We start from the raw sequence: 27,217 nt of genomic DNA, 5'->3' as shown, positions 1-27,217 counted from the left end.
ATGTTTGCTGTAGAAGAGATTAACATGAATCCCAATATTCTTGGCAATCTTACGTTAGGGTTGCAGGTGTATAAAACATGTAATGTGCCTCACTATGAAGTACAAGGAGCTTTACATTTGTTAACTGAATCCAGCACGGCCATCCCCAACTACAGGTGTCGTGGACAACCAACCTTCAGTGCTGTTATAGGATCTACCTTTTCCACAAACTCAATTATCTTGGCAAATATTTTGGGGGTCTTCAGATACCCTCAGGTAAGAAGATTTTAATTATATGCCCTGTAGTAACATACTTCTAACATAATTAAGAATGTACATTGCCTTGTATTTATATTAGCTTTAGGAATAAGGATAACAGATTGTCATGGTTAAGAATGTATAATATCAGAAGAAAACTATTGGTACAGCTTAGTGCAACATATATGTGCATAATAGGCATTTCATTCACACCCAGGGCCTGAGGGCCTGATTCATCAGTCATCTTATCTTGTGCGCAAGTGGCAAAGCGTATTTTAAGAAAAAATGGGGAGATAACAAAGTCGCAATTCAACATGGAACAGAAGTTATGAGACACACCCATCTTAAGTCTTTTACGCACTGGAAAATAAGATGCAACAGATCTTAAGCAGTTAGTTCATCTTAAGATGATCCGCTTCTTATTTGAAGATAAGACTGTGTTTTGTAACGTCAAATGTGGGAGGTGTGAAGGGTTTGTTTACAAATTTAAAAACACAATTGGAGTGTATTGTGCAGAACTGTTATTACCTAATTATTCGTTTTAACACTTGTATGCTTATTACACAATTGAAGTGTATTGTGCAGATCTGTTATTACCTAATTATTTGTTTTAACACTTGCATGCTTATATAACCTGGGACAAATTACTTTTGAAGTGTTAATAAGCTAAATCAACACACCTTCTCATTTACCGACATGAAAGATCATGTGATGTGTTTGGTTTGAACTGAAAATGTGGATGCAAATTCATCTTATCAAAATTCGCTAGCATAAATAAACATGTATTTTAAAATAAACATTCGTGTATTATAAAAATATATATAGTTAATGTTACAAAATACATAGTGTATTCTTCCATAATCGATCTATAGGAGAGTGCATACAACCTACACACAGATAAAGGGCATGAGTCAGAAATCAATCTCATGACTCATGATGATTGTTGGAAGGTGAATTGGCTAACCACTGAGGCAATGTTTAGTTGGAAAAATATATACATTCTATAGACTAGAACGAGAAGCACAACAATACAGCATGCGTGCAACCGATGTCTGAGCTGGATAATAGTGCTTCAAACAAAAAAACAACACAACACTGGCACTCGTCCTTATTATTGCGAAAAAATATATATATCAGTTAAGATCTGCACGGTTACCTTAGTGGTTTGTACTTCTGTCTCACAGCATTGGCATCATGAGTTTGAATACCAAACATGGCCTTACCATCTTTGTGCAGATTGTGAGCCTGAATCATTAAGGAAAGGAACACAAGAGGAACTTTGTCCAAACCAGCAGATGTTTTTAAATAGCTAGGGGTAGTGGTAGGCTATTATATATCACATAAGGAAAGTAATGTTTTTTTTTCATGTAACACACAAACACTTGATTTTTACTCTGACATTCAAAGTTGATCTACAACATGTTCTAGCCCAATTAGAAATCTCTCCTCATACTTTACATTTACCTCCCCCCTCAATTGCAACTTTATACGGCAAAAGTCCATTTTTAATTTATAATGTTTTTGTTGCAAAAAAAAATCTGGCCCACAGGACACATTCATTCACGTTATCTGCATGCTGCCATCTATTACTATGAATGTCCTAAGACTTTTGGGGGGGAAGGGGTTGATTTGGAGGGGATATGCACATTTAAGGTTAATGCAAGTATTGTCTGCAAACCTTTTATTTTTTAATCATCTACCACTTGTATGCTATGTACTTGGCTGCCCTACAAATCAATGCAGACAACATTTGAGCAGCACAGTGGGTTAGTGGCTAGCACTTCTGCCTTACAGAACTGGCGTCATGAGTTTGTTTCTCAACCATGGCCTTATCTGTGTGGATTTCTTGGGCCATTAAGCAAAGTAAAGTCAAAAATAGAGGAGCTTTGAACCTTGTTAAAGTGGTGAAAAATAGTTGTTTCTTTAGCACCTAAGTAAACTTATGGCTGTTTTTTTCAGATACCACATAGATACATTGAAAGTTGATCTAGGACATGCTTTACCCCAATTATAATTATATACCAACTTTTTCAATCCAAACAAATAAGCTTTGACTAAGTTACTCCTTTAATTGCCTAACTTTTCTTAAATAATCTTGCCTTGTTCTCCCCTTGTTTGCTTTTTTTCCCTCCATGAACTCCATTTGACTTAATCAATCAAAATGCATATTAGTAGTTGCATTGGCTGATATCAAATTGACGTGTATGGGTGTTTGGGGATTCTTAGACTGTAAGCTCTTTTGGTCCATGGGCTGTGTTCTCTGTACAGCGCCGCTGAATTACTGGTGCCATTATAAATAAATAAATGATGAAAGAAATTATGATGTAGTGCGAAGGGACCAATGTAGATTAAATATTAATGTATGTTCTAAATGTCCATCCATTATTGATTAAAATAACTTCAACACATTTCCTGTAATTAAATTACAAAGGACACACACACACCAATTTTTTTTAACAAATATTTTAACATTAAAAGATAAAAGGAAAACATTATCAACATTTTTTTTACAAATAATATTGTTTATACATATGTATTATTTATTAATTTCAAATAGGCTTTTTTTATATATTGTAATAAATCATTAATTATTTTTTCATTTAAAGGTGGATTTTCTACCCCAGCCTAGGTGTCTTCTTGAGCTTTTTTTTTAAAAACGAAGAAATAGCATGCTTAGGTAATTGTTCAAACATATATTACTTTAAAAGGGTGTACTTTGTTTACCCCATTTGACGGGACCAGCAGAGGCATGAAGTGTTACATAACTTTACATTGTCGGAAAGTGTTAATGGTATGCTAAACACAGTACTAGCAAGAGAATACTATTTATATATACACATTTGTGTGGTGGCCGGGGGGGGGGGAGATTACTTGATTCACAAAAAAATATTATTATGGCAACCATGGTTGTAAACTGTGAAATGGATAACTAGCTATTGGCCAAATGGCAGGTTGGAAAACAGTGCTTTATGATTACTACAATGGGCCTACCTACAACAACAAATATATCTATTTGTTTGGGAAAAACCTTACATTCCACCAAACCCGCAAAATGGGCCTCTTCTCCTTCCTCTCCGATGCATCCTCCTCCTCCACCCTCTCCGGCGCTGCCTCCTCCGGCTCCACAATAGCTGCCTCATGCTCCTCCTCCTCAGGCTCCTCCCTGGCCTCTTCTTCCTGATGCATCTGATGACCTGGTGGAATAAGTATAACACATTACTTTCTTAATAAATGTTCTCCCTGTTTCACAGTTACCTACATGTATTCATATAATAATGTGATCTGACATAGTGAAACATGCCTTTACAAACAGAGATCATTGAGTAGGTTTAAAGAAAATCCCCAAAAAAATAAAGACACTCAACACTTTCAGATAGCCTGTAACAAATCTTGGATTTGGCTTAGATGACTTTTTAAAATGTAAAAATAAGTACTACATTAATATTGTAGTTTTCAGTTAAAAAATTCTATAATCTAAATAGTGACAGATTATGGAAACATATTACAGTAGGTATTTGGGTAAGGACTTGTAATATACTTAAATCAGATTAGGGCAACTGTGAGTGTTGTCCCCAAAAATCGCCTGCAAATATATTTTCAATATACCTCATCTGCCAAATGTAGATTAGAAATATCTGGAAGTTGACGTAACCCCGTTGTCTTAGTGGTTAGCGTTTCTGCCTCCCAGAACTGGGGTCATGAGTTTGAATCCCAAATATGTCTTATCGGTCTGGAGATTTGTCCTCCCTCAGTAATGAATGTAAATTAAATATTAACTTGAAATAAAAGTAAAAACACACAGGCCCAAAAGCATGTTGCATTGGAGGGGGAGTTACATTTCTAATCTGAAGACAGATTTATATTTGGGGTAGGGCATGTCCTTTGCTAAATTTTAAAATATTGGAAAACATAAAGCAAGTATGTGGATTACACTAGCCGATTAATAGAGAACTCACATTTAGAAATCTTATGCCTTAGATCTTCCAGAAGCTGAGGCTGGCGCTGCCATAGATTGCTACATTGCCTATGCAGCTGTACAATGGAGCGCTAGTGGTGAAAACGCCTCCAAATGTAGCGGCGCACCGGCTGGCATGCCCGCAACTTAATTTCATTTGAGATATACATGCCTGCGGGCATACTATCCATCCCTTTAGCAAGGACCCGCAGCTCTCGCTGAGCAAAGGTGACTGCTCTCAATTTGGCTCTAGTATAACACTGTCCAGTACTCTGCTCTGTGATTGGTTCGCTGAGGACGTGTGGGCAAGCTCACGTCACTAGCGCATCTTCTCTACACCTGTGTGTGAAATGGCTGCCTGTCATTCATTCATTGTATCTTAGCAAACGGGGGGTGGATCGGTGGAAAATGTGCTCCGCTATTCGCAATGACAGGCACTTCATAACTGGAACCTGTAATTGCAGGCACCTGATAACAGGCACTAGATTTATAAGTGTGGTAGTTCTCGTCCTAGCTGAGTTGGAAATGTAAGTCTAGAAACAAAATGTTACATTTTGTTGTCACTACCAGAAAAAGCAGACAGTAATTTACTTATGTTCTAAATTACAGACACATATTTTAAACCATTATTTTATGATATGGTTTTGCTAAGGTTTAAATTGATACATTTATTGACCCATAATTTGCCTCAGGAATCTGGTTCTCCTATCATCACAAACTTATTGAGGAATTAAATTTTATGCAACACAGAGGGTATAGTGGTGTTATTGACAGTGAGTGAGATTGGAGGCCAGTTGGTGACTCTGGCATGAGGTTCAATAATGAGCTCTGTATAGAACATAATGAGCTTTAGCTATCGTTGTTACATCTATGGGGCGAATGCAGAAAGACAGTGGTTTACAACAGATTGTACTGAAAGAAATAGGTAAGGGAAAGCAATGGACATTTGGGTGTTCTCAGGGTAGAGGTGGTATTGGAGGGCAAATGAGAATTAGTAGCCCAAGACAAAAGATGTGCAATACTAAAATGCAACATTTAGAAAAATATGAGCTTTGTGAGACTTCAATAGAGAGTGAGAGTGGAAGGGAGAATGTGCCAGAGATGGATTACTACAGGAGCGGTTTGAGAGGTAGGAAGTGAACCAGGAGAGAACTGTTTCACGATGGAAAATGGAGTGAAAGGTGTGTAGCAGAAGAGGATGTTTAACAGTGTCCAAAGCAGCAGAGAGTTATAGGAGAATGGGTATTGAGAAATTATAAATATTTATATTTATTCCTATACACCTTTTCATTAATCAAATAAAACACTAATTAAAAACAAACTGTACATACAAAATCCTTTAATAAAAAAACAAAAAACCCCCAAAACAAATACAAATAAATGGATGTTGGTTTTATATCATGGTTAGAAGTGTTGCCTTTATGGGTCATGCTGGAACCCATAAAGGGTGTCTTCTTTATCTGTTTAAAATATTAGAGAAAAGGAGATCAACCTTAGACCATTTTGAAATAAAATATTACTTGACTGTGTGTACTTTGTACACACCTGTACTTTCCAGCTGTAAAATCAGCAACTTCTGATGTCTTAACTGTAACGCAGCTCCCCATTAACCTAAAAGGACTAAAATTGTTAACTATAGATACTTACATGCTTACAAAGGCAACTCCTTCATGTCCTGATCCTTCTCCATGAAATTATCCTTGCCGCACCTCCTTTGTGCTCCAGCTGACAGCTGGGTCATAAGGTCTGTTGGAATAAAGTACACACATTTAGCTATTTACTAAAATGCTATCTGTTTCTCAGTTATCCTGTAAAATTAAAGATAATGTTAGGTATCTCCATTAGAACACATTGATACATCAGTGCCTACAAATCGATTTGTTTGTACTTGACCCGAGCAGAAAAGTACATTCACATAGTGAGTTGAATATATGATTAACACAGACTATGGTTGATTACTGGATATTTTTCAGGTGAGGCAGACATCTCCCAGCTAAGGCCTGGTAGTTCATCAATGAAAGCCTTTAGTTTGGTCTTTTTTCAGCTAAGCTCTAAAAGTCAAGCCTAAACATTATTTTTATAATAGCTATGGCTAGAAAACTCACATCTGATAATCTCAGCAGTAGCAGAAGCAGCTCTTACAGCCCGATTAGAAAATAATTTCAGATTTCAAAGGTAAACATTTTTCAGTAAAAACTGTCTGGTATGCATTTGTATATGTTTAGAAAAATGCAACATGCCTATATTTTCATCACCTTTTCTACTTACAATAATTATAATGCGTATTGAGTAAAATGTTACATAATTAATACACCATAAAAAGCATAATTTGTAGAGCGAAATAATACAAGCATGTACTAATGCAGTGGTTCCCAAAATTTCTCAGTTCGAGGCACCCTTAGGGTCTCCATAATTTTTCCAAGGGACCCCTAAGCCAAAATGATTAGTATCATTTTTTAAGTAGTTGGGTCACAATAACGTAAGAAGTATTTAGGCCCCTTCAACATTACACTGTGCCCCATCATCATACCACTGCGCTCCTTCACCATATCACACTGCACCCCTTCACCATATCATGCTGTGCCCCTTCACAATATCACATGTGCCTCTTCACAATGTGCACCTTCACATTATCACAATGTTGCCCCCTTCACAATGTGACACTTCACAATGTTCCCCTCCAAAATATCACATGTACCCCTTCACAATGTGCCCCTTCACAATATGCCCGTTCATAATATCACAATGTGTTTCTTCACAATATCACAATGTGCTCCTTCACAATGTGCCCCTTCACAATATCACAATGTGCCATTCGTCTTTTTCACCCTATACACCTTGTCTATCTCACCCTGTGTCCCTTATCTTTTTCACTCTGTGCCCTTTGTCTTACCGTTTACTTGCCCTTCATTATTCTTTCTTCTGTTTTCTTGGTCTTTGTGGTCATGGTCTTCATTTTGGTTTTTGTGGTCATCTATCTTCAGGCTCCTCATTGCCTTGCTCCTCACTGAAAATGTTGGCGTGATAACATCACACCCGATATTCAGTGAGAATGGAGCAGGGGGGAGGGGATTGGGGTCAGGCAGGGCAGCCAAAAGGTATTCAGGGCCCCGGTACAGCAACTTCACTGGGCCCCTCTTATAGTCGAGTATGGTAAAAAAAAATGCGGAGCGGTGGTGCAAAGGTAGGAGTGGTCATGCAATTAGGGGCTTGGCTGTGCAACATTGGGGGCGTATCTAGCTGGCAAAAAGCACTAGCCCACCCTCCTACAGAAAAATGCACTGCGCACATGCTTTAATCATGCATGACCCCTCTCTGCCCAGCAGCTATAGTTACACATGCCCCCTCTCCAGTACCTTTAGCAACACATGCTTTCTCTTTGCCCAGCACCTTTAGTCACACATCCCCCTCTCTGCCCAGCAGCTATAGTCACACATGATCCCTCTCTACCCAGCACCTTTAGTCACACATGCCCCATCTCTGTCCAGCACCTTCAGTCACACATGCCCCATCTCTGCCCAGCACCTTCAGTCACACATGCCCCATCTCTGTCCAGCACCTTCAGTCACACATGCCCCATCTCTGCCCAGCACCTTTAGTCACACATGTCCCCTCTGTGTCCAACACCTTCAGTTTCACATACCCCCTCTCTGCCCAGCACCTTTAGTCACACATGTCCCCTCTCTGCCCAGCACCTTTAGTCACACATGCCCCATCTCTGTCCAGCACCTTTAGTCACACATGTCCCCTCTCTGCCCAGCATCTTTAGTCACACATGCCCCATCTCTGCCCAGCACCTTTAGTCACGCATGCCCCCTCTCTGCCCAGCACCTTTAGTCACACATGCCCATCTCTGCCCAGCACCTTTAGTCACACATGCCACTCTCTGCCCAACACCTTTAGTTTCATATACCCCCTCTCTGCCCAGCACCTTTAGTCACACATGCCCCCTCTCTGCCCAGCATCTTTAGTCACACATGCCCCATCTCTGCCCAGCACCTTTAGTCACACATGTCCCCTCTCTGCCCAGCATCTTTAGTCACACATGCCCCATCTCTGCCCAGTACCTTTAGTCACACATGCCCCCTCTCTGCCCAGCACCTTTAGTCACACATGCCCCATCTCTGCCCAGCACCTTTAGTCACACATGTCCCCTCTCTGCCCAGCATCTTTAGTCACACATGCCCCATCTCTGCCCAGCACCTTTAGTCACACATGCCCCCTCTCTGCCCAGCACCTTAAGTCACACATGCCCATCTCTGCCCAGCACCTTTAGTCACACATGCCACTCTCTGCCCAACACCTTTAGCTTCACATACCCCCTCTCTGCCTAGCACCTTTAGTCACACATGCCCCCTCTCTGCCCAGCACCTTTAGTCACACATGCCCATCTCTGCCCAGCACCTTTAGTCACACATGCCCCATCTCTGCCCAGCACCTTTAGTCACACATGCCCCATCTCTGCCCAGCACCTTTAGTCAAACATGCCCCCTCTCTGCCCAGCACCTTTAGTCACACATGCCTCCTCTCTGCCCAGCACCTTTAGTCACACGTGCCCCATCTCTGCCCAGCACCTTTAGTCACACATGCCCCCTCTCTGCCCAGCACCTTTAGTCACACATGCCCCCTCTCTGCCCAGCACCTTTAGTCACACATGCCCCATCTCTGCCCAGCACCTTTAGTCACACATGTCCACTCTCTGCCCAGCAGCTATAGTCACACATGATCCCTCTCTGCCCAGCACCTTTAGTTTCACATACCCCCTCTCTGCCCAGCACCTTTAGTCACACATGCCCCCTCTCTGCCCAGCACCTTTAGTCTCACATGCCCATCTCTGCCCAGCACTTTTAGTCACACATGCCCCATCTCTGCCCAGCACCTTTAGTCACACATGCCCCATCTCTGCCCAGCACCTTTAGTCACACATGCCCATCTCTGCCCAGCACCTTTAGTCACACATGCCCCTCTCTCTGCCCAGCACCTTTAGTCACACATGCCCCACCTCTGCCCAGAACCTTTAGTCACACATGCCCCCTCTCTGCCCAGCAGCTATAGTCACACATGATCCCTCTCTGCCCAGCACCTTTAGTTTCACATACCCCCTCTCTGCCCAGCACCTTTAGTCACACATGCCCCCTCTCCAGCATCTTTAGTCACACATGCCACTCTCTGAAAAGCACCTTTAGTCACAAATGCCCCCTCTCTGCCCAGCACCTTTAGTCACACATACTCCCTCTCTGGCCAGAACCTTTAGACACACATGCCCCCTCTCTGCCCAGCATCTTCAGTCACACATGCCCCCTCTCTACCCAGCACTTTTAGTCACACATGCCCCTCACTGCAAAGCACCTTTAGTCACATATGCCCCCTCTCTGCCCAGGACTTTAGTCACACATGTCGTCTCTCCAGCACCTTTAGTTACACATACCCTTCTCTACCAGGCAGGTCTGGGCCCAGATCATTTGTACCTGCTCTTCCCCCCTCTTGGCGGCCCTAGGGAAAGGGGAAGAGGACACCTGGCACGGAAAATGTTAGGTTTTTTGTTTTTTTCCCCCTGCCGACGGACAAACAGGGTGTGACAGGAGGAGGGGAGTGCTTGGTGCCCACCCCTGCCTTGCTTACCCCGCTCACCGCTGGCCCTGGCAGCTGCACCCCTGTGGAATCACGAAGGCACCCAAGGGAGTCGCGCTGCACAGTTTGGGAACCGCTGTACTAATGGAACAAGTTCATTTTGAGCTGTACGTGCAAGTTTTTACTAGTTGTCTGGAGAATATGGTTCTGTGAGTTGACTCAGATTCATGCACACGCTCTGTGTAAGACCATAACAATTTCACATGTTTCAATGTTTTCAATCATGAAGAATGCAAAATCATGTGGTTAATGTAATTATGTGTAATTTTCTTTCTTTTTCCAGATCAGTGCATCATCAAGTATCTCTATACTTAGTAATAAACTCATGTTTCCCTCCTTTGTCAGAACTGTTCCCAGTGATAAGGAACAGTCTATAGGACTGGCTCAGCTTATTCTGCACTTTGGTTGGACCTGGGTTGGTCTGTTGACTGTGGAAAATGATTATGGCCTACAGGGAATTCAGCCAATCAGACAAGAGATAATAAAGGCTGGAGCATGTGTGGCCTTCACTGAATATATTTGTTTATCTCAACCAGACCACAACGCTCCCCACATAGTTCAGGTTATTAAAAAGTCGACTGTTAAGGTTATTATTATCTTCTCTACTGATGTTGATTTAGTTCCTATTATGAGTGAGATGTTGAAACAGAAAATCAAAGGGAAGATATTTATCTCCAATGATGGTTGGTCAATGTCTACTTTGTTTTCTGCTAAAAGCTTTTCTCAGATTTTATCCGGGTCCATTGGTTTATTTATCAACAATAGAGGGATTCCAGGATTTAGTGACTATGTCAATAAGGTCCAACCTTCTTTGCTTGAGTCCTGGGTGAACTTGTATTGGGAGAAACTTTTCAATTGTAAGTTTATGTATCAGAAAAATATATCTGGCCTTTTGGATCCCACAGTGAAAGAGTGCACAGGAGCAGAGAGTATAGACAGCATCAAGAACAGCTTCCTCTACACCAACAGCTTAAGCTTTACTCATGGCTATTATGCTGCAGTCCATGTTGTGGCCAAAGCATTAGAAGACCTGAAAAACTGCAAATCAAGAGAAGGAACATTTTCTTATATGAGCTGTAAAGACATTTTGCATTTTAAGCCCTGGCAGGTAAAGTTATGTTTTGGTTTAAAGTGTGCTCAAATGTAATTGTGTCCGCTATTCACCTCTAAAGCTGCTTAAGATTGTATCCTTGGTAAGCTCCAAGTAAGGGGGTGGAGTCAGTTAAGGAGACCAAAAAGAAACTTCTGGTGAGGTAAAAGGGACAAAGAGAAAAGGACAGTGTTTTTTTTATCAATTTTCAAAAACAGCTTTTGTTAGCATCAGAGCTGAGATAAAAGTTTGCAAAAAGGAAAAAAAAGAAAAATAGGTAAAACAACAACTTACGAGCACCCTACCTTCCTATTTGTTACTCTCTGTGGATAAGTTTAGTAATTAACTGGAACTGTAGGATATCTCAGGGAGTAGAGATAAGACTTGAATGCCCCTACAATCATTTTTGCACATTACAGGGCTGATTCATCAAGGCACGAATCTGCCAGTCATGCGCAAAAATCTCTCTGCGTGTGCTCAAGATCATTAAAACAAACTAATTCAATATCTACTTTACAGCTCCTGCATTACATAAAGAATGTGGGAGTTACGCTGAGCAGTGGAATTGACATTTATTTTGATGAAAATGGAGACATCCCTGCAGTCTATGACATTGTCAACTGGCAACTGACCCAAGAAGGGACTATGGTACAGGTCAAGGTCGGGAGTTATGATACCGCAGCATCTTCTGGTCAATTCCTCAACATCAATTCAAGCCAATTATTGTGGGCTATGGGAGATAAAGAGGTGGGACCTTGTAAGGATTGTCAGTATTCATTATTATTAAGTGTAATATTGAGGAGAAGAGGGTTTTAAAAATAAGCTATTGTATAATGAAAACTGATATATAAGTGATTTTTGTAAAGATTTTGTAATGTAAAGTAAGACATTTTGTTCTGCTATATGTCATAAATGTACAGTAGATAGGACTAAGCTCTATCTCATGTATATAATGAATGTACAATATGATGCCAGCATGTGATGCAACCTTCTAATTAATTTCTTTCATCTCTGGAACATAATTCCAAGGAAGACTAAGTTAATGTGATTTGAAATAGCAAATAAATATTGGTGTATAAATATGTGATATCATTTTATTTGGTTGGTTGCAGGACTTATCACATGCTAGAGAGCCATTTTTGTGTCTCTTTCCCACAATTCCATTATCTCTTATCTTCCTATGAGAACTTCTCTCATAAACAGTCTGGAGATGGAGTTAGCATTATTTATTAACAATGATTTACATAGTGCATTACAATTGGGAAAAGCAAAGAAATAAAACAAGACTGTTAAAGAAGTAAGAGGGTCCTGCTCACAAGCCTACAATCAGCAGGAAATTAGGAGCTTTATAAATGAGGTTAAAGGCTACTTTTATATATTGGTTCAGCCAGATTGCAATGGGAAAGGGAGATCAATAAGCTTAAGAGGTGAGTTCTCAGAGGTGAGTTTTCAAAGAATGCTTGAAGGTTTTGAGGCTAGAGTAAAGTTGTACGAAAGAGGGAACTCAATGGACTGGATGCAGCACAGGAAGAGTCAGTAAACTGGAGCAACTAATGAGAGTGGATGGGAGATGCAGATTTTGGGCTGAACGGTGAAGTCCAGTTTAGAGATAATTTAAAAGAAGAAGGGAAGAGATGTGTGTCGGTGCAGTTTTGTTTTTGGGCTTGTATGCTAGTAGAAATAATCTATATTAAATTCAGTGAAATGCCAGCAACCAAATGTAGGGACATTTTGCAAGAAATATAAGTATAGCCACTAAATTCAGAATTGATTGTAGAAGTGAAAATCTGGTTAAGGGAAACCATAAAGAAGGGAATTGCAGTATTCAATGATGTAAATCATGGGCCTGATGCAAAGTTGAACTTACATGAGTTTGCATAGTATAAAATGCGCTTTTTACACTACGGATGCCCACACATAGAATGGACACATATGCACTTATGCAGACTGCTCACATCTAACACTTGTGCCTCCTTAGAACCGGAGAGGCAGAACGGGGGAGGGAAGGGCATGTAAATGCAGGTTGAGTACAGTAATGGTGTGTTCATTCAACATGGCTCATGTAGGAATATTCATACATATTCTTGTTAGAAGGCATCTATTTTGCAACTGCTAGAGGGCAGGTGCAAACACGTTCTCAGGGGCGGGCTGGGCCGGGGGGCAGGGGCCACTCAGTCTCACCGCTGTTAGGGCCACCCCCCCCCCCCCCGGATGCAATATCACCTGATTTTTACCGGCGGCCGTATCTCATGACACGCGATGCGGCCGCATCGCGTGTCATGTGATGCGGCCGCCTGTGCGCCCCCCCCGGGCTGAAATCTGCCAGCCCGCGCCTGCACATGCTGATAATGACTTAGCATAAAACAAAAACAGAGGCACATGTAGTCAGTGCAGAACCAGTCACTTCTTGAGATATAGAAATATCCTATTTTGGGTTACAAATTTTTAAAGAAACATTTACACACAATTTGCGATCAACTCTTCAGAAGCCATAATAAGTGTATGAATTACATTTTTTTCAGTGTTTTGTGTAAGAAATGTGCATATTTTGGAGATGTTTCTTATATGTTTTAAACACTATTCTAAGATGAATTTTCAGAAAGATATTCAGTAACACAGGGCAACACAGATGGAGACAGATCCGTCATTTGCGGATACTCCCCCCGCCCTCACTAGCTGTGCATTGAGCTTACTGAGTTACTGTGCTTTATGTTTACTGTACTGTGCTGTCTCACCTTGTATTGTAATTCGTTTTTGTCCCTGTACGGTGCCACAGACACCTTTTGGCGCCCTATAAATAAAAATTTATAAAAATAATAATAATAATCCAAAGAGGATATTGGTGTTCTAAGAGTGGTGGTATAGTTAACGATGAACAAGAGTCTAGGAATGATCCTTCTGGTACTAAAGTGATAGAACATTGAGAATAGGTGAAGCTAGAGAAACAAACACTAATGAGTGATTTGATAAGTATGATGAGAACCAGGTTAGGGCAGTGCCCTGAAAATCTAGGGAATGTGGTGTTTCTATAAGAATCGAGTGGTCAACTTTTTCAAATGCAACAGAGAGGTCCAGGACAATGAGAAGCACATAATGTCATTAAGATTTAGCAATGATCAACTCATTAACCACCTTAGTCAGTGCAGTCTCTGTGGACAGTTGGTGACTGAAGCTTGATTTAAGGGGTCCAGTAGGTTGTATGAGGAAACAAATCATGTAGCTTAAGAGTAGGAAAGCCTCTCAAGAATCTTGAAGTTGCATGGGAGTTAAGAGATGATATGGTGTTCTAAGAGAGAGACAAATATTGGAGTATGCACATGATCCCAATATATACTGCAACCATCTAATTTTTAGAGAACTAAATCTTAAGGCTAATCTAAGAATAATTGAAGGGTTATATTTGGATACACACAGGACCATTAACAGGACCATTTATCAAGAAGGATTACAGTTTTCTATAAGACCATTGGACTTATAGTTCCTCATATGAATCTGCATGAAAGAAATTGACGTATATTTGGATTGTATTCACACTTTTAATGATATTTATTTACACTTTTATAAATATTGTCTTGTTTGTTAGTGGGAGTGCATCAATTACACCCATTGATTTACTTTAATCTAAAAGATTTTGGGTTAGTTTTTTTTTTTTCCCCCCAGAATAGGAGTAATAGTCGCATACTTGAATAATGGCACCAGTGAGGTGGGGGGAAAGAGAGAGAGATTGCAGATTTTGAAAAGGCTAGGATGAGCACAGGAGTCAGTGATTGACCCAATTGTGAAGGCATAGGGTCAAGTGGACAGGTGGCAATGTAGTAGAAAGAGCCAGTAGATACTTAGGGCCTGATTCATTAAGGAACTTAAAATAAGAAGTTTCTTATTTAAGTCTCCTGGACAAAACCATGTTACAATGCAAGGGGTAAAAATTAATTTTCTGTTTTGCACATAAGTTAAATACTGACTGTTTTTTCATGTAGCACACAAATATCAACTTTAAATTTCAGTGTACAAATAAGCTATAAAGTTTTTTCATGTAGCACACAAATACTTGATAGCTTATTTGTACACTGAAATCTAAAGTTGATATTTGTGTGCTACGTGAAAAAACAGTCAGTATTTAACTTATGTGCAAAACAGAAAACTAATTTTTACCCCTTGCATTGTAACAGGGTTTTGTCCAGGAGACTGAAATAAGAAACTTCTTAATTTAAGTTCCTTAATGAATCAGGCCTTTAATCTTCATTCATAGGATCAAATGAAAAGAATGTGCTGAAGATTGTAGTAAAGAAATTGAGCAGGTTGTTAATGTGGGAAGTGGATTCCAATATATGTAGGATCTTGCCATTCTTGTGCAGCACGGTGGCTCAGTGGTTAGCACTTCTGCCTCACATCGCTGGGGTCATGAGTTCAATTCCCGACCATGGCCTTATCTGTGTGGAGTTTGTATGTTCTCCCCGTGTTTGCGTGAGTTTCCCCCGGGTGCTCCGGTTTCCTCCCACACTCCAAAAACATACTGGTAGGTTAATTGGCTGCTATAAAAATTGACCCTAGTCTCTCTGTCTGTCTGTCTGTGTGTGCGTGTATGTTAGGGAATTTAGACTGTAAGCTCCAATGGGGCAGGGACTGATGTGAATGAGTTCTCTGTACAGCGCTGCAGAATCAGTGGCGCTATATAAATAAATGGTGATGATGATGATGATGATGTAGGATTGAAGATCTTTGATCTTGATTGTAGTAGATGGGAATGATTTGGGAAATGTTGAGAAAATATTAAAATGTATTAAAGATGCATTTAACATTCAAAGACTGAGGGGAGATCGGAGATTAGAAATATGTTTATTCAGAAGTGCATTTGAATAGAGGTGATAGGTATTGCTTTATTTAAGGAAGTCGTTTGAAGTATGAGACTTTCATCAAAGTAATTTCAGTCAAGAACATTTTTAAAGACCAGAAGAGAATAAATGTAGACATTTCAGAGAGAAATTGTTACAGGAAGTTAGCAAGCTGTTGAAAATTAAAGCTGAAATTTACTCAGATATGAGACTTGGTATCGTTCGACAGCAGAGTGTGGACAACATCTTACAAGTGGTAGTAGAAGGAAAAGAGTGTAAAAGAATACAGAAACTGAACTAAATCTGGAGAAACCAGATCAAAGCAATAGTCATCAGGATGACTAAAAAAGTCAGTCTACTGGGAGAGGCAGAAAGAGGAGGCATGAAGAGAATGTGGAAATCAATGTGAATGGTAAAATCACCCAAATCAATGATTGGGATGAGCATTAGAGATGCTCAGGATCGATTCCCTGAGAACCGTACCCACCCAAACTTAGCAGATCCGAGTACCGAGCCGAGCCGGCTCGGTACTTTCGCGCGCCCTCGGAATTGAAAATGAGGCAAAATGTCATTGTTACATCGTCAGATCTCGGATCTCGCGAGCTTTGGATTCTATAAATACAGTTCTCCACGGCGATCCAGCACCAATTCACAGAGGGACACAGAAGGGGTAGCACAGTTCTTTGCTGTCTCTGCTGCAGTTCGGCAGCGTCATAGGTAGAAAAGAAAGAGGAGGGGTAGCAGTGTTCTTCAAAGTCTCCAGTGACATTCAGGAGAGATCCATTGCTCCATTGCTAATTGTCATTGCTGAAATAGAAATAACAGGTCTAACAGGCTTGGGGGTAAATGTATCAAGGTGAGATTTTGCAAAATCAGCGATTTTCTCGGGGAGTTGAAACTCGCAGATGTATGAAGCAGAGATTTCATGCAAAATCGCGTTGAGTTGTGCTTCTGTCAAAATCGCGATTTCCAAAATCGCCAGAGATCAAACTCACCACTGTTTGCCACTGCAGCTATACAAGTCTCAAATGTATGAAGCTGCGAGTAAGCAAACTCAGGAGAGTTTGCTTTCAAACACGCCAGATACAACACGCTGCATTCTAGCAGCGTGTTGTATAAACACATCACTGTTACACTGCCTGCCAGTGTAATAATAATAATAACAATAATAATAATAATAATAATAATAATAATATTAATAATAATACGCCTCTTAGTGAAGCAGATAATACACAGAGTAGCCTGCCCTGAATAATGTGACATTCTATAAGTACATGCTGCTGCTGTCCTTGCTGGTGAAGGCGAATCAAAAACACAGTGGGCTGTCACAGTCATATAATCTTTAGTTTGCCCATTTCTGCTTGTCCACATATCTGTGGTTATGTGTACAGTCGTTAGAATTGCATTTTGTAGCCCAATAATTAAATTTTTACGAACCATCTGGTAGAGGTGAGGAATAGCTTTTCTAGTAAAATGGTGTCGTGATGGAATTTGGTAACGGGGACAGAAGACCTCAAGTAACTGTCTAAAACCAGCTGCATTAATAGTGGATATTTGATGCAGATCCAATACTAGCATAGTCACCATGGCGTCTGTGATCCATTGTGTGACTCGGTGAATGCTGTCATACTTGCTTCCTCTTGCATAGGATTGTTTAACAGTCAATTGTTGCAAACTACTAGTAGTCTTCTTCTTGGACTACTTCTGGGTTGAAGATCCACCCCCAGCAGCAGGAGCAGCAGCAGTGTACCTAACGTTCAAGGCTTCTTCTGAGGAGTCCTGGATAAGGGAAGAGTAATCTCGCCTTAGAAACTTGGATACAGGACTAACTCTGATCACTTGTGAGAATATTGATGATGACGGTGTTGGGGGTGTAGATTGCAGGTGCTGGGATCTAGCTGAGAGAAGGGAGGTAGCTGATGCTGGACTGCTTGTTGTTGTATGTGGCAGCATGGTAGCTCAGTGGTTAGCACTTCTGCCTCACAGCACTGGGTTCAATTCCCGACCATGGCCTTATTTGTGTGGAGTTTGTATGTTCTCCCCATGTTTGCGTGGGTTTACTCCGGGTGATTCCGTTTCCTCCCACATTACAAAAACATACTGGTAGGCTAATTGGCTGCTAACAAATTGACCCTAGTTTGTCTGTCTCTGTGTCTGTGTATGTTAGGGATTTTAGACTGTAAGCTCCAATGGGGCAGGGACTGATTTGAGTGAGTTCTCTGTACAGCGCTGCAGAATTAGTGGTGCTATATAAATAAATGGTGATGATGATGATGATGTTATTTTGTAGCATAAGTTTCTGATTTTCACAAAAGCTTTCCATGAACTCGCTTCAAATGTAAAACATAACATAACATGGATGAGGTTCCTAGATGGTTAAGGTCCCTACCTCTACTGACTGTAACTTTACAATGCTACAAATGGTTAGACAACTGTTGTCAGGATTTGGTTAAAAATTAGTTCACACTTAAGAGGTGGATTTTTTGGTCTTATGCCCAGGCATGACAATGGCCTTCTTCTTATCACTGGCAAGAACTGCTGCAGTCTTTGTTTGAAAGTGTATGTAAATAATATTGTGATCTGTGAGGTGGTCGAAATTGACTGCAAATGACTTGAAATTAGTGTTATTGAGGTTAATAACAATGTAGGGGGATAAAAAAAAGCAAAAATATGTGATTTTAGTAAAAAAATAGAAAAAATTGAGATCCAAAACCAGAACACGGGGGTCACATAATATCTCTGAGTATAAGAAATGAGGAGTTCAGAGAAATATTCAAGAAATTACTGGTGTGGTCCAGGGGAGGGACAATAGATCATAACAACACTCAAATAAAATGTATAAGATGGGAACATAAGGGATGAAACTCTTGGTAGAACTGGGTATGTGCAACATGGTGCAACATGGGGGGAAAGAGGAGCCAACAACACATAATATCTCCTTTCAGGCCTTGAGATGTGGGTGAAGTGAAGAGAACAATGTGAGAGGACTACAGGTGAGGAGTTATGTGTGAGCCATGCTTCGATTATTGACATTAATGTTGAGGTTATTTTAGCGGAAGAGGCCATGAGTGGAGGTTACAGGGCATGCATTCTATAGGACGTATTAAAATAATTGTGAAAGTGATGGCAAAGAACTGATATGTTAGTTGTTTGTTGGATTTTTATATAGTGAGACAGGTATGGAAGGTGTGTTGGGGGGGCATGGATTTAGTGATATATCACCTGGAAACAGAAAAGAGAGTGGTAAAAGATGATTGTAAGATTTAAAAGGTTTTCATTTGTGGTGAAGAGGTGAGGATTTTACAGTTATGGTAGGATGATATGAAAGAAGTTAATGAGTGTGTTATGGCCACCAGTGCGGCATAAACTCATAGAACAGGTAGAAGAGGTCTTCACCTTTAGCAGCCGCCTTTCCCGTAGAGACTGGTTATGCTCACAGGTACTCGGATGTCCCCAGGTCTTATGCTCAGAGTAGTATGAGTTTATGCTAACACGGCTGTGCACAGGTACAGGAGGTAGCACACGGAGTAGCGGCAGGCCAGAGATCAGCGGACTGGACAGAGCACCAGAGAGAATGTCAGGTACAGGCAGCAGGGTCAAGGTCACAGGCACAGGCTCAGGATCCAGGGACAGGCGATAGGTCAGGGTCACTAGCAGAGGTACAGAATCTGGGTACAGGCAATAGATCAGGGTCAGAAGCACAGGTTCAAAATCCAGTAACGGGCAAAGGTCATACACGGGTAATCAATCACAGGTTTCAACACCAAAGACCGGAACAGGAGCAGGCAACAGAGCGCTATAACCGGCAGTGAGGCTCAGAACTCACTGCCTTACATATTACTAAGAGCCAATCAGGACAGAGGAAGACAGGGCTGACAATCAGCCTCAGGAGGCAGCTAATTAATTACTAGCTAGAACTAGCATAGGTAATAACATAACCAGGAAGCATGTATAAAAATATAAATTAACCAGTTTAAATCATATGAGAACTCCCCCTAGAGTTAGAGGATGTCCCTACAGCCTCCTACATCTATGTCACAAGGATAATCCCAAAGAATAATAACAGAGCATATAAACTAGAGCACGCGCCTGGCTGCTAGATCACGCCAGGATGCTGCGTACCGCCGCAGCTCGTGACAGAGTGGTAATGGGGTGGTGAAGGGTTAATATGGCTAAAAAGGGTGTTTGATGCAGGGGATAAAGATGGTATAGCTAAGGATAATGCCATGGCAAGATAGTGAAAAAAAAATATTTGTAAAATACTGTGATATTTGAAAATAAGTAGTAGGGGATTAGGGCAATAAACTATGAAAATGGAGAGAAAATAGCAAAAATCATGTTTGATGCTAAACAGCCAAATATTTCCACATTTGGGACTATTAGATCACTAGCATGTCTGACAATGATCCAAAAAATGTTAATGTATGCCTTTATCTGCAGATATTTGTGGACTGCCTTATATTGATCTGTGTGTACCTGTTGAGTAATATATGAGTCGATCTAATAAAGAAAGGCACCAAAGCGAATTATGTTATTGGTAATGAAATACACATGACTTCATGCAGTCTATCTCTCCCCTTGGCTTGAAGATACAATAATGGCTCAATAAGGAGATAAAGCAATTTGTGATATTTCTTTCCAAAAACGAAAAGTAAACATTGTGTCCCATTAGCAGGTTCCCCGCTCAGTCTGCAGTGAGAGCTGTCTCCCAGGTTTCAGGAAGGCTGTTATAAAAGGACAACCTGCTTGTTGTTTTGAATGTGTCCCTTGTCTACAAGGTGAAATATCTAACCAGACAGGTAAGTGAGGATTATTAGAAAATAGAGACATAAGAAGAAGTTATGATGTCTTTGAGATTTTAAGAAATATTTTGTTCTTAATAATGAACTTTAAAGTGGATGATCCTAAATCCAATATGTAGACAGCCATGCATTATAAAGACTAGAATAGCCTGGAACCATTCAAACATTTATGGTTTTAAAATTAAATTCACAATACATGTTTGAGGTGTTTTTTTGTCTATGTTCAAATGTTGATGTTTAATTAAAGCCAATGGTTTTTCCACCATTGTCCAATTTAATGTGACATTGTCCATTTGGACACTTTGACAATTTTTACTTGTCCTCGGTTGAGTATATAATATCCTCCACATGATAATAATATTCTGTGTGTTGCTGAACTTCTACATAAAAAGAAAACATTTAGATATTGGATTGATTATTGATTTTTCTCTCGAACTTACAATGACTAGATTAGAGAAAAATCCAGCTGAAAGAAGATCAGTGAGGTGAAGCAACACAAATCCTATAAGGTGCAAGGTGAAGTCAAAACAGAAAGTCATAGCCTTAATGATTCAAAATTATTTCTCCAAATTGATATTGGAGAAAATAACAGGAAGTAAAAGTTTAGACAAGATATACAAAGAAAACACGGAAGACAATGTATACTGTTGAACATTTTTACTTAATATATGTAACACTTTTAATAAGAGAAACATGTGTAGATGAAGGCAAAGTTTCAGCATAAATGGATATAGATGTTTCCATGTCCAAAGTATGTTACTGTAATAATATTATTTACTTTATTCACTTGCAAAGTATAAAAAGCAAAATGTAATAATTTAAATATTTGATCTCTTAGATTCTGTTTATTGTCTGAAGTGTCCATGGGATCAGTGGCCAAATTTCCAGAAAACCAAATGTCTACAGAAGACTACAGAATACCTGTACTATGAAGATCCATTAGGAGCAGCTTTGGCAACATCAAGCGTACTGTCCTCCTTCATTCCTTTGTTAATTTTAAGACTATTCATAAACCGGAAAGACACACCTATAGTGAAAGCTAATAATTATTCATTAAGCTGCCTTCTGTTGGTGTCCCTGTCTTTATGTTTCCTCTGCTCTTTAGCCTTTATTGGTTACCCCCAATCTGAGAACTGTCTCCTGCGCCAAGCTGCTTTTGGACTGGTGTTTGCTTTTTGCATATCATGTATTTTAGCAAAAACAATCATGGTGATGTTTGCTTTCATGGCCACTAAACCGGACAGCAGCTTGAGGAGATGGACCACACCTCAAGTGTCCTTCATGATCATTTTTACTTGTACTATTTTACAATTCATCTTATGTGTTACTTGGCTGTCACTCGCCCCTCCTTTCCCACAATACAACACTCAAACCAAACCAGGATTCATCATTGTTGAATGCAATGAGGGATCCACCATTGCCTTTTGGACCATGCTAGGTTATCTCTTTTTTCTGGCCACCATCAGTTTCATTGTTGCCTTCCTGGCTCGTAGACTTCCTGATAGCTTCAATGAGGCCCAGTTTATTACTTTCAGCATGTTGGCCTTTCTCAGTGTCTGGGTGTCTTTTATCCCAGCCTCCCTCAGTGCTCAGGGGAAATATACTGTTGCAATGGAAATCTTTGCCATTTTGACATCCAGTTGGGCTCTGGTGATCTGTATGTTTCTTCCCAAATGTTTCATCATAGTGTTCAGACCTGACATGAACTCCAGGGAATATCTCATGAGAAGAGATACATTTTAGACATTGGTCTAAGAGCAATATGGTATAGGTAGAAGCATCTGCAAGAATCATATTTATAATTTGCTCTTTCCAGTTAACCTTTAATATAATAAAAATATGATTAGAATTGAATTGTAAAATATATCTATTGATCTTTGACCTGATTTTCAAACATCTTGTAACTATTTTCTCACAAAATATCATATTATCATATGATACAGTGTTGATAAATTATGTTCACACCACGTGCTATCCCCAGAGATAGCTTTACATTGACTTTAACACGTATGTATAAAAATGCATTTATTACTGCATATCACACTTACAAACATTTTGTTTTGTTGATATATTGTGTTCCAATTGTTCCTGGAAATTATGCCAACGTTACTCTTCTATGATACTTCTGAAACTGATATTGAGCTAAGGAAATATATAAATAGTCTATATGTTATGTTTTAACAATTATAAGATAAAAACAATTGTTTAAAAAAAATCAGAGCATAAAAACGAAAAATGATACTGTGACAGTGCCTGAATAGTAGTTAAATGCCAATATAAATTAAACACTGTTATACAATGCCTTAATAGGGCATTGGGCCACCATAAGGTGTCAGAACATTTTCAGCAACATAGGTCTTGATGCTTAGTTGTACATAACTCCAAAGCTTAAGCGCGAAATATGCTTTTCTGTACTGCGCATGCACATTAAAAAGACATGTGTCTCAGACTGTGACATAAATGCCAGTTGCACCTTTTTACATATATAAAGTTGGAAAAAGAGAGTTAAATTGCGGGACAGAATAGCCCAAGTCCAGTAAGGATGCTCTATCACACCTTGCTACACATGTAGAGGTGGTGCAAGATGTATGCCAATGATGATAATGATTGTTTGCATGAACCTTGTCCTGTCTGTAAAAATTTACGTATTTCATGCTAAAAAATAAAATAACATTTTATTAATGATTATAGTATTAAGACTTGTAAATTAATTGTAAATTAATTTGATAAAATATTTATTTTCATGTTCTGGTTTTATATTGCACATATGCATGTGCATATTCTGCAGTCTGTTCTGTCTGTCTACTTATGGCAAGAAATGTATAACCAGAGTGTACTGTTACCTAGATTCAAATGGAAACATATCTTGAGATCAGCTTGTGTTTGATAACTGGTGAATGTGTGTACAAGTTACATGTGGGATGTTTAAATCAAGTTGCATTCACATTGGTTCGAAGATGAATCAGGCTCACAGTGTGGATCTCTAAGTGCCTGTAGAGTCAGAGATACCAAAAATTAGTAACATTACACTTATATAGATGTTTAAACAAAAGTTAATATAACAACTGCTTATGCTTAATAGTTAACATCGCACTATTGTCTGTGCCTATTGCCAATGCACTTGTGTGCTCTATATAGATAAGCTTACTCTTCTTTGTCTCACAACCTGCCATTCAAGTAGTGACTTCAAAACTATATGACTAAGCTAAATTCATTTTCTAACAGATACCTTAATAAATAAACCCATTATAATCCACTTCATTAGCCTACCACTTGAAAAATCAATTTTCACTAAAGAAATAAGTTCTAATGGGTTACTGAGGATTTACCTGTACCTATTATTGTTTATATATATATATATATATAAATATATATATATATATATATATATATATATATATATATATATATATATATAAATATATATACATAAGCATTTGGAAATAACTGCACCTCCCAACCTCTCTCATTCAAAGTGGTAATTGAAAACACAAGTCCAACAACAATACAACTTGACACATGGATGAATGCCCAGAACCAATGTCTTGGTCTTATCAAGTTGTACATCTTCACAGCAAGTCCCTTTGCAGCCCCCAGAGAAGTTGGTTGATGAATTTTTGTAGACTGAAGAGCAGAAGGTTCTTTTTCCTCCCACTGCTATACCTTGATTGTCAATCCCCAGGTTTAGCAAGGAGGGGCTTGCATTGCTTTGGTTGAGGACAGGTTTACTATCTTGAGAAGTATGGCGAAAGCTGGTCTCTCCTTCACCTTGATTTCAATGCTTGAGTGTCACGGTCGTCTGAATTTCTTGATCCGATTCGGGACCCTTGGGACTAGCTGGAGCAGGAGTGAAACAGAACTTAGCAGCCTGGATGATCTTCTTGCTCATTGTAGAATATAGCAGGGGAATGAGCAGTCTAGAAATGTTGACCGGAACAGTGCACTAGTAATGCAGACAGGAACAGTGCACTTTGTAATTCTGACAGGAACACTGCACTTGTAATGCAGTCAGGAACACTGCACTTGTAATGCAGTCAGGAACACTGCACTGAGGAGTGCAGACAGGGTTACTGCACTTGCAATGCAGACAGGGACACTGCACTTGTAATGCAGTCAGGAACACTGAAGCCAAGAACTATCCTCTGGAGAGAATTGTGGTGTTCTGGCAATGAACAGATCACAGCAGCAGGTTTAAATAGGATGTCCCAAACAACTATTGGCTGATCAGTTCATGTGATCACAGCTTCTGAATCTGGTTGGTTTGGAATGATCACCTGACTGCATCCAAGATGGCCGCGCCCATGCAGCAGAACAAACAGTATGTGTTTGTTTACAAACGAAGGTGTGGAGAACGGGAATGCTGCAGATGACCAGAAGGGACCCAGGTAGCCGTGATATGACAGCGGCGGATGAGGTAAGTGCGGCTAAGATCCCGATTTGTGACATTGAGTGAGCAACACTTAATATGGTCATTTTCACCAGTCTGTAAAAGAGCTTGACCACAGGAAACAACGGATCGTAACATTATGTCCAGGTGTGATGTTGAGGCATACCTGTGGCCAGTCATTTTGTGTGTATATCACAGCTGTTTGGATGTCTTTCAGCCGCAACAGGCAAGCCAATTTTATGCCCTAACATGAGGTGGGCAATTTTTCAACATAATCTTATAAGGAGACAGGTTGAGAATGATGGCATGAGATAGGTTCTAATGCCATTCAAGACAACTGTGTTTGGCTTTACCCCAGCTAGCCCTGTATTTTATTATACGTTTACTGCACCTCTGCATCTTTGAACTTTTCCATTAGCTTGTTGGTTATAAGGATTGTGAAGTCTGTGTTTTATAACCATCAGTTTACACATTTTTGATTAGACTTTTCCTGTATAGTGCGTCCCATGATCACTTTCTATTACTTGCAGAATAACATATGAGCGTACTTCTTCAGTAGCCAATTCCTTTGTAATAACAACTGGAAATGCTTCCACCCATCCTGGAAACAAATCTAAGCAAATTAACAAATACTGACTGTTCTTAGTTTAGAGAGCTGCATGAAATCAACCTGAAATGCTCCTACTGTAGCAGGGAGGTTTGAGGGATCTCCTCTACCTTGAGTTGGTAAATAATGGTTGTCTGTCTGAGTAACGTTGAAACTCCAGGAAAAAGCCACTGCGCTAGTTTTAGAGAAATATTATCATAAAAATCTAAATAATGTGTGGATACAGCACAAACTGAGACTCTGTTCATAAAGAGACGAGCAAGAATCAATGACTGGATCTGTTTTGTTTGATAATAAAAAGAAAAATGAACATTATTATGCATTCCATCCCTGGTCTGTATATGATAGAGGCTCCACAAAAGAGTTATTCAAGCATTATTTCTTGGTACCATACATTTAACGTTTCTTAATATGAACAGATATCTGAACAAATACATATATAATTACTAATATGATCAGAATATTAAGCATGTGGAAAAACATTTGTTATTCCCTAAGGCAGGGGTTGGCAACCCCCGGCACGTGTGCCAGACGTGACACATGTACCACTTCTGGCTGGCACAATGGCGCTGCAGCTGTCTCGCTAAAGAAACCAATGATGGCTGAAACGGAGCTTCTGCCCATGTGCAGAAGCTCTGTTTCGGCCATCATCGGCTGCTTCACTGAAGCAGCTCCCGGGGTTTCTGGAGAGGAAGATGCATGTCTCCAAAATGTAAGTAAGAGCGGCACTTAAAATTGAAAGGGAACATAAATGTGGCATACTATCAATAGGGGGGAGGCAACTGTGGCATACTATGACTAGGAGGGACAACTGTGGCATAGTATGACTAGTGGGGACAACTATGGCTTACTATGAATATTGGGGGACAACTGAGGTATTCTATGACTCAGGGGGCAACTGTGGCATACTATGAATATGGGGGGGACAACTGTGGCATACTATGACTATGGGGGGACAACTGTGGCATACTATGAATATGGGGGGACAACTGTGGCATACAATGAATAGGGGGGACAACTGTGATATACATTGACGAGGGGGACAACTGTGGCATACTATGAATATGGGGGGACAACTGTAGCATACTATAAATAGGGGGGACAACTGTGATAGGACTGGCAGGCTTGGTCTTCTAAATCTGCAGTCACATGCACTGTGTTATATAGGTAAAACACAAAGAGGAGAGCTCCATTGCTCCATTTCTAATTTTCATTGCTTAAATAGAAATAATAGGTCTGGCAGGCTTGGTCTTCTAAATCTGCAGTCACATGCACTGTGTTATATAGGTAAAACACAAAGAGGAGAGCTCCATTGCTAATTGTCATTGCTGACATAAAAAAATAATAGGTCTGGCAGGCTTGGTCTTCTAAATCTGCAGTCACATTGTACTGTGTTATATAGGTACCATACAAAGAGAAAAGCTCCATTGCTAATTGTCATTGCTGAAATACAAATAATAGGGCTGGCAGTCTTGGTCTAAATCTGCAGTCATATTGTACTGTGTTATATAGGTAACACATAAAGAGGAGAGCTCCATTGCTCCATTGCTAATTGTCATTGATGAAATACAAATAATAGGGCTGGCAGTCTTGGTCTTCTAAATCTGCAGTCAAATTGTATGGTTTTATATAGGTAACATACAAAAAGGAGAGGTCCATTGCTCCAATGCTAATTG

The 27,217-nt window shown here is 40.0% G+C and overlaps 1 protein-coding gene across 1 annotated transcript; it reads left to right on the top strand.

The window, feature by feature from the left end:
- On the top strand, positions 1 to 22,290 carry LOC142150540 (extracellular calcium-sensing receptor-like). The gene is made up of 5 exons (XM_075205737.1): positions 1 to 255; positions 10,107 to 10,931; positions 11,433 to 11,561; positions 20,421 to 20,544; positions 21,386 to 22,290. The coding sequence occupies exons 1-5, from the start codon at positions 1 to 3 to the stop codon at positions 22,288 to 22,290; spliced, it is 2,238 nt and encodes a 745-aa protein (XP_075061838.1).
- Positions 22,291 to 27,217: the final 4,927 nt, after the last annotated feature.

The sequence above is a fragment of the Mixophyes fleayi genome, chromosome 4 (genome assembly GCF_038048845.1).
Source record: "Mixophyes fleayi isolate aMixFle1 chromosome 4, aMixFle1.hap1, whole genome shotgun sequence".
Lineage (NCBI taxonomy): Eukaryota > Metazoa > Chordata > Amphibia > Anura > Limnodynastidae > Mixophyes > Mixophyes fleayi.
This window is presented reverse-complemented; position numbering and strand designations above follow the sequence as displayed.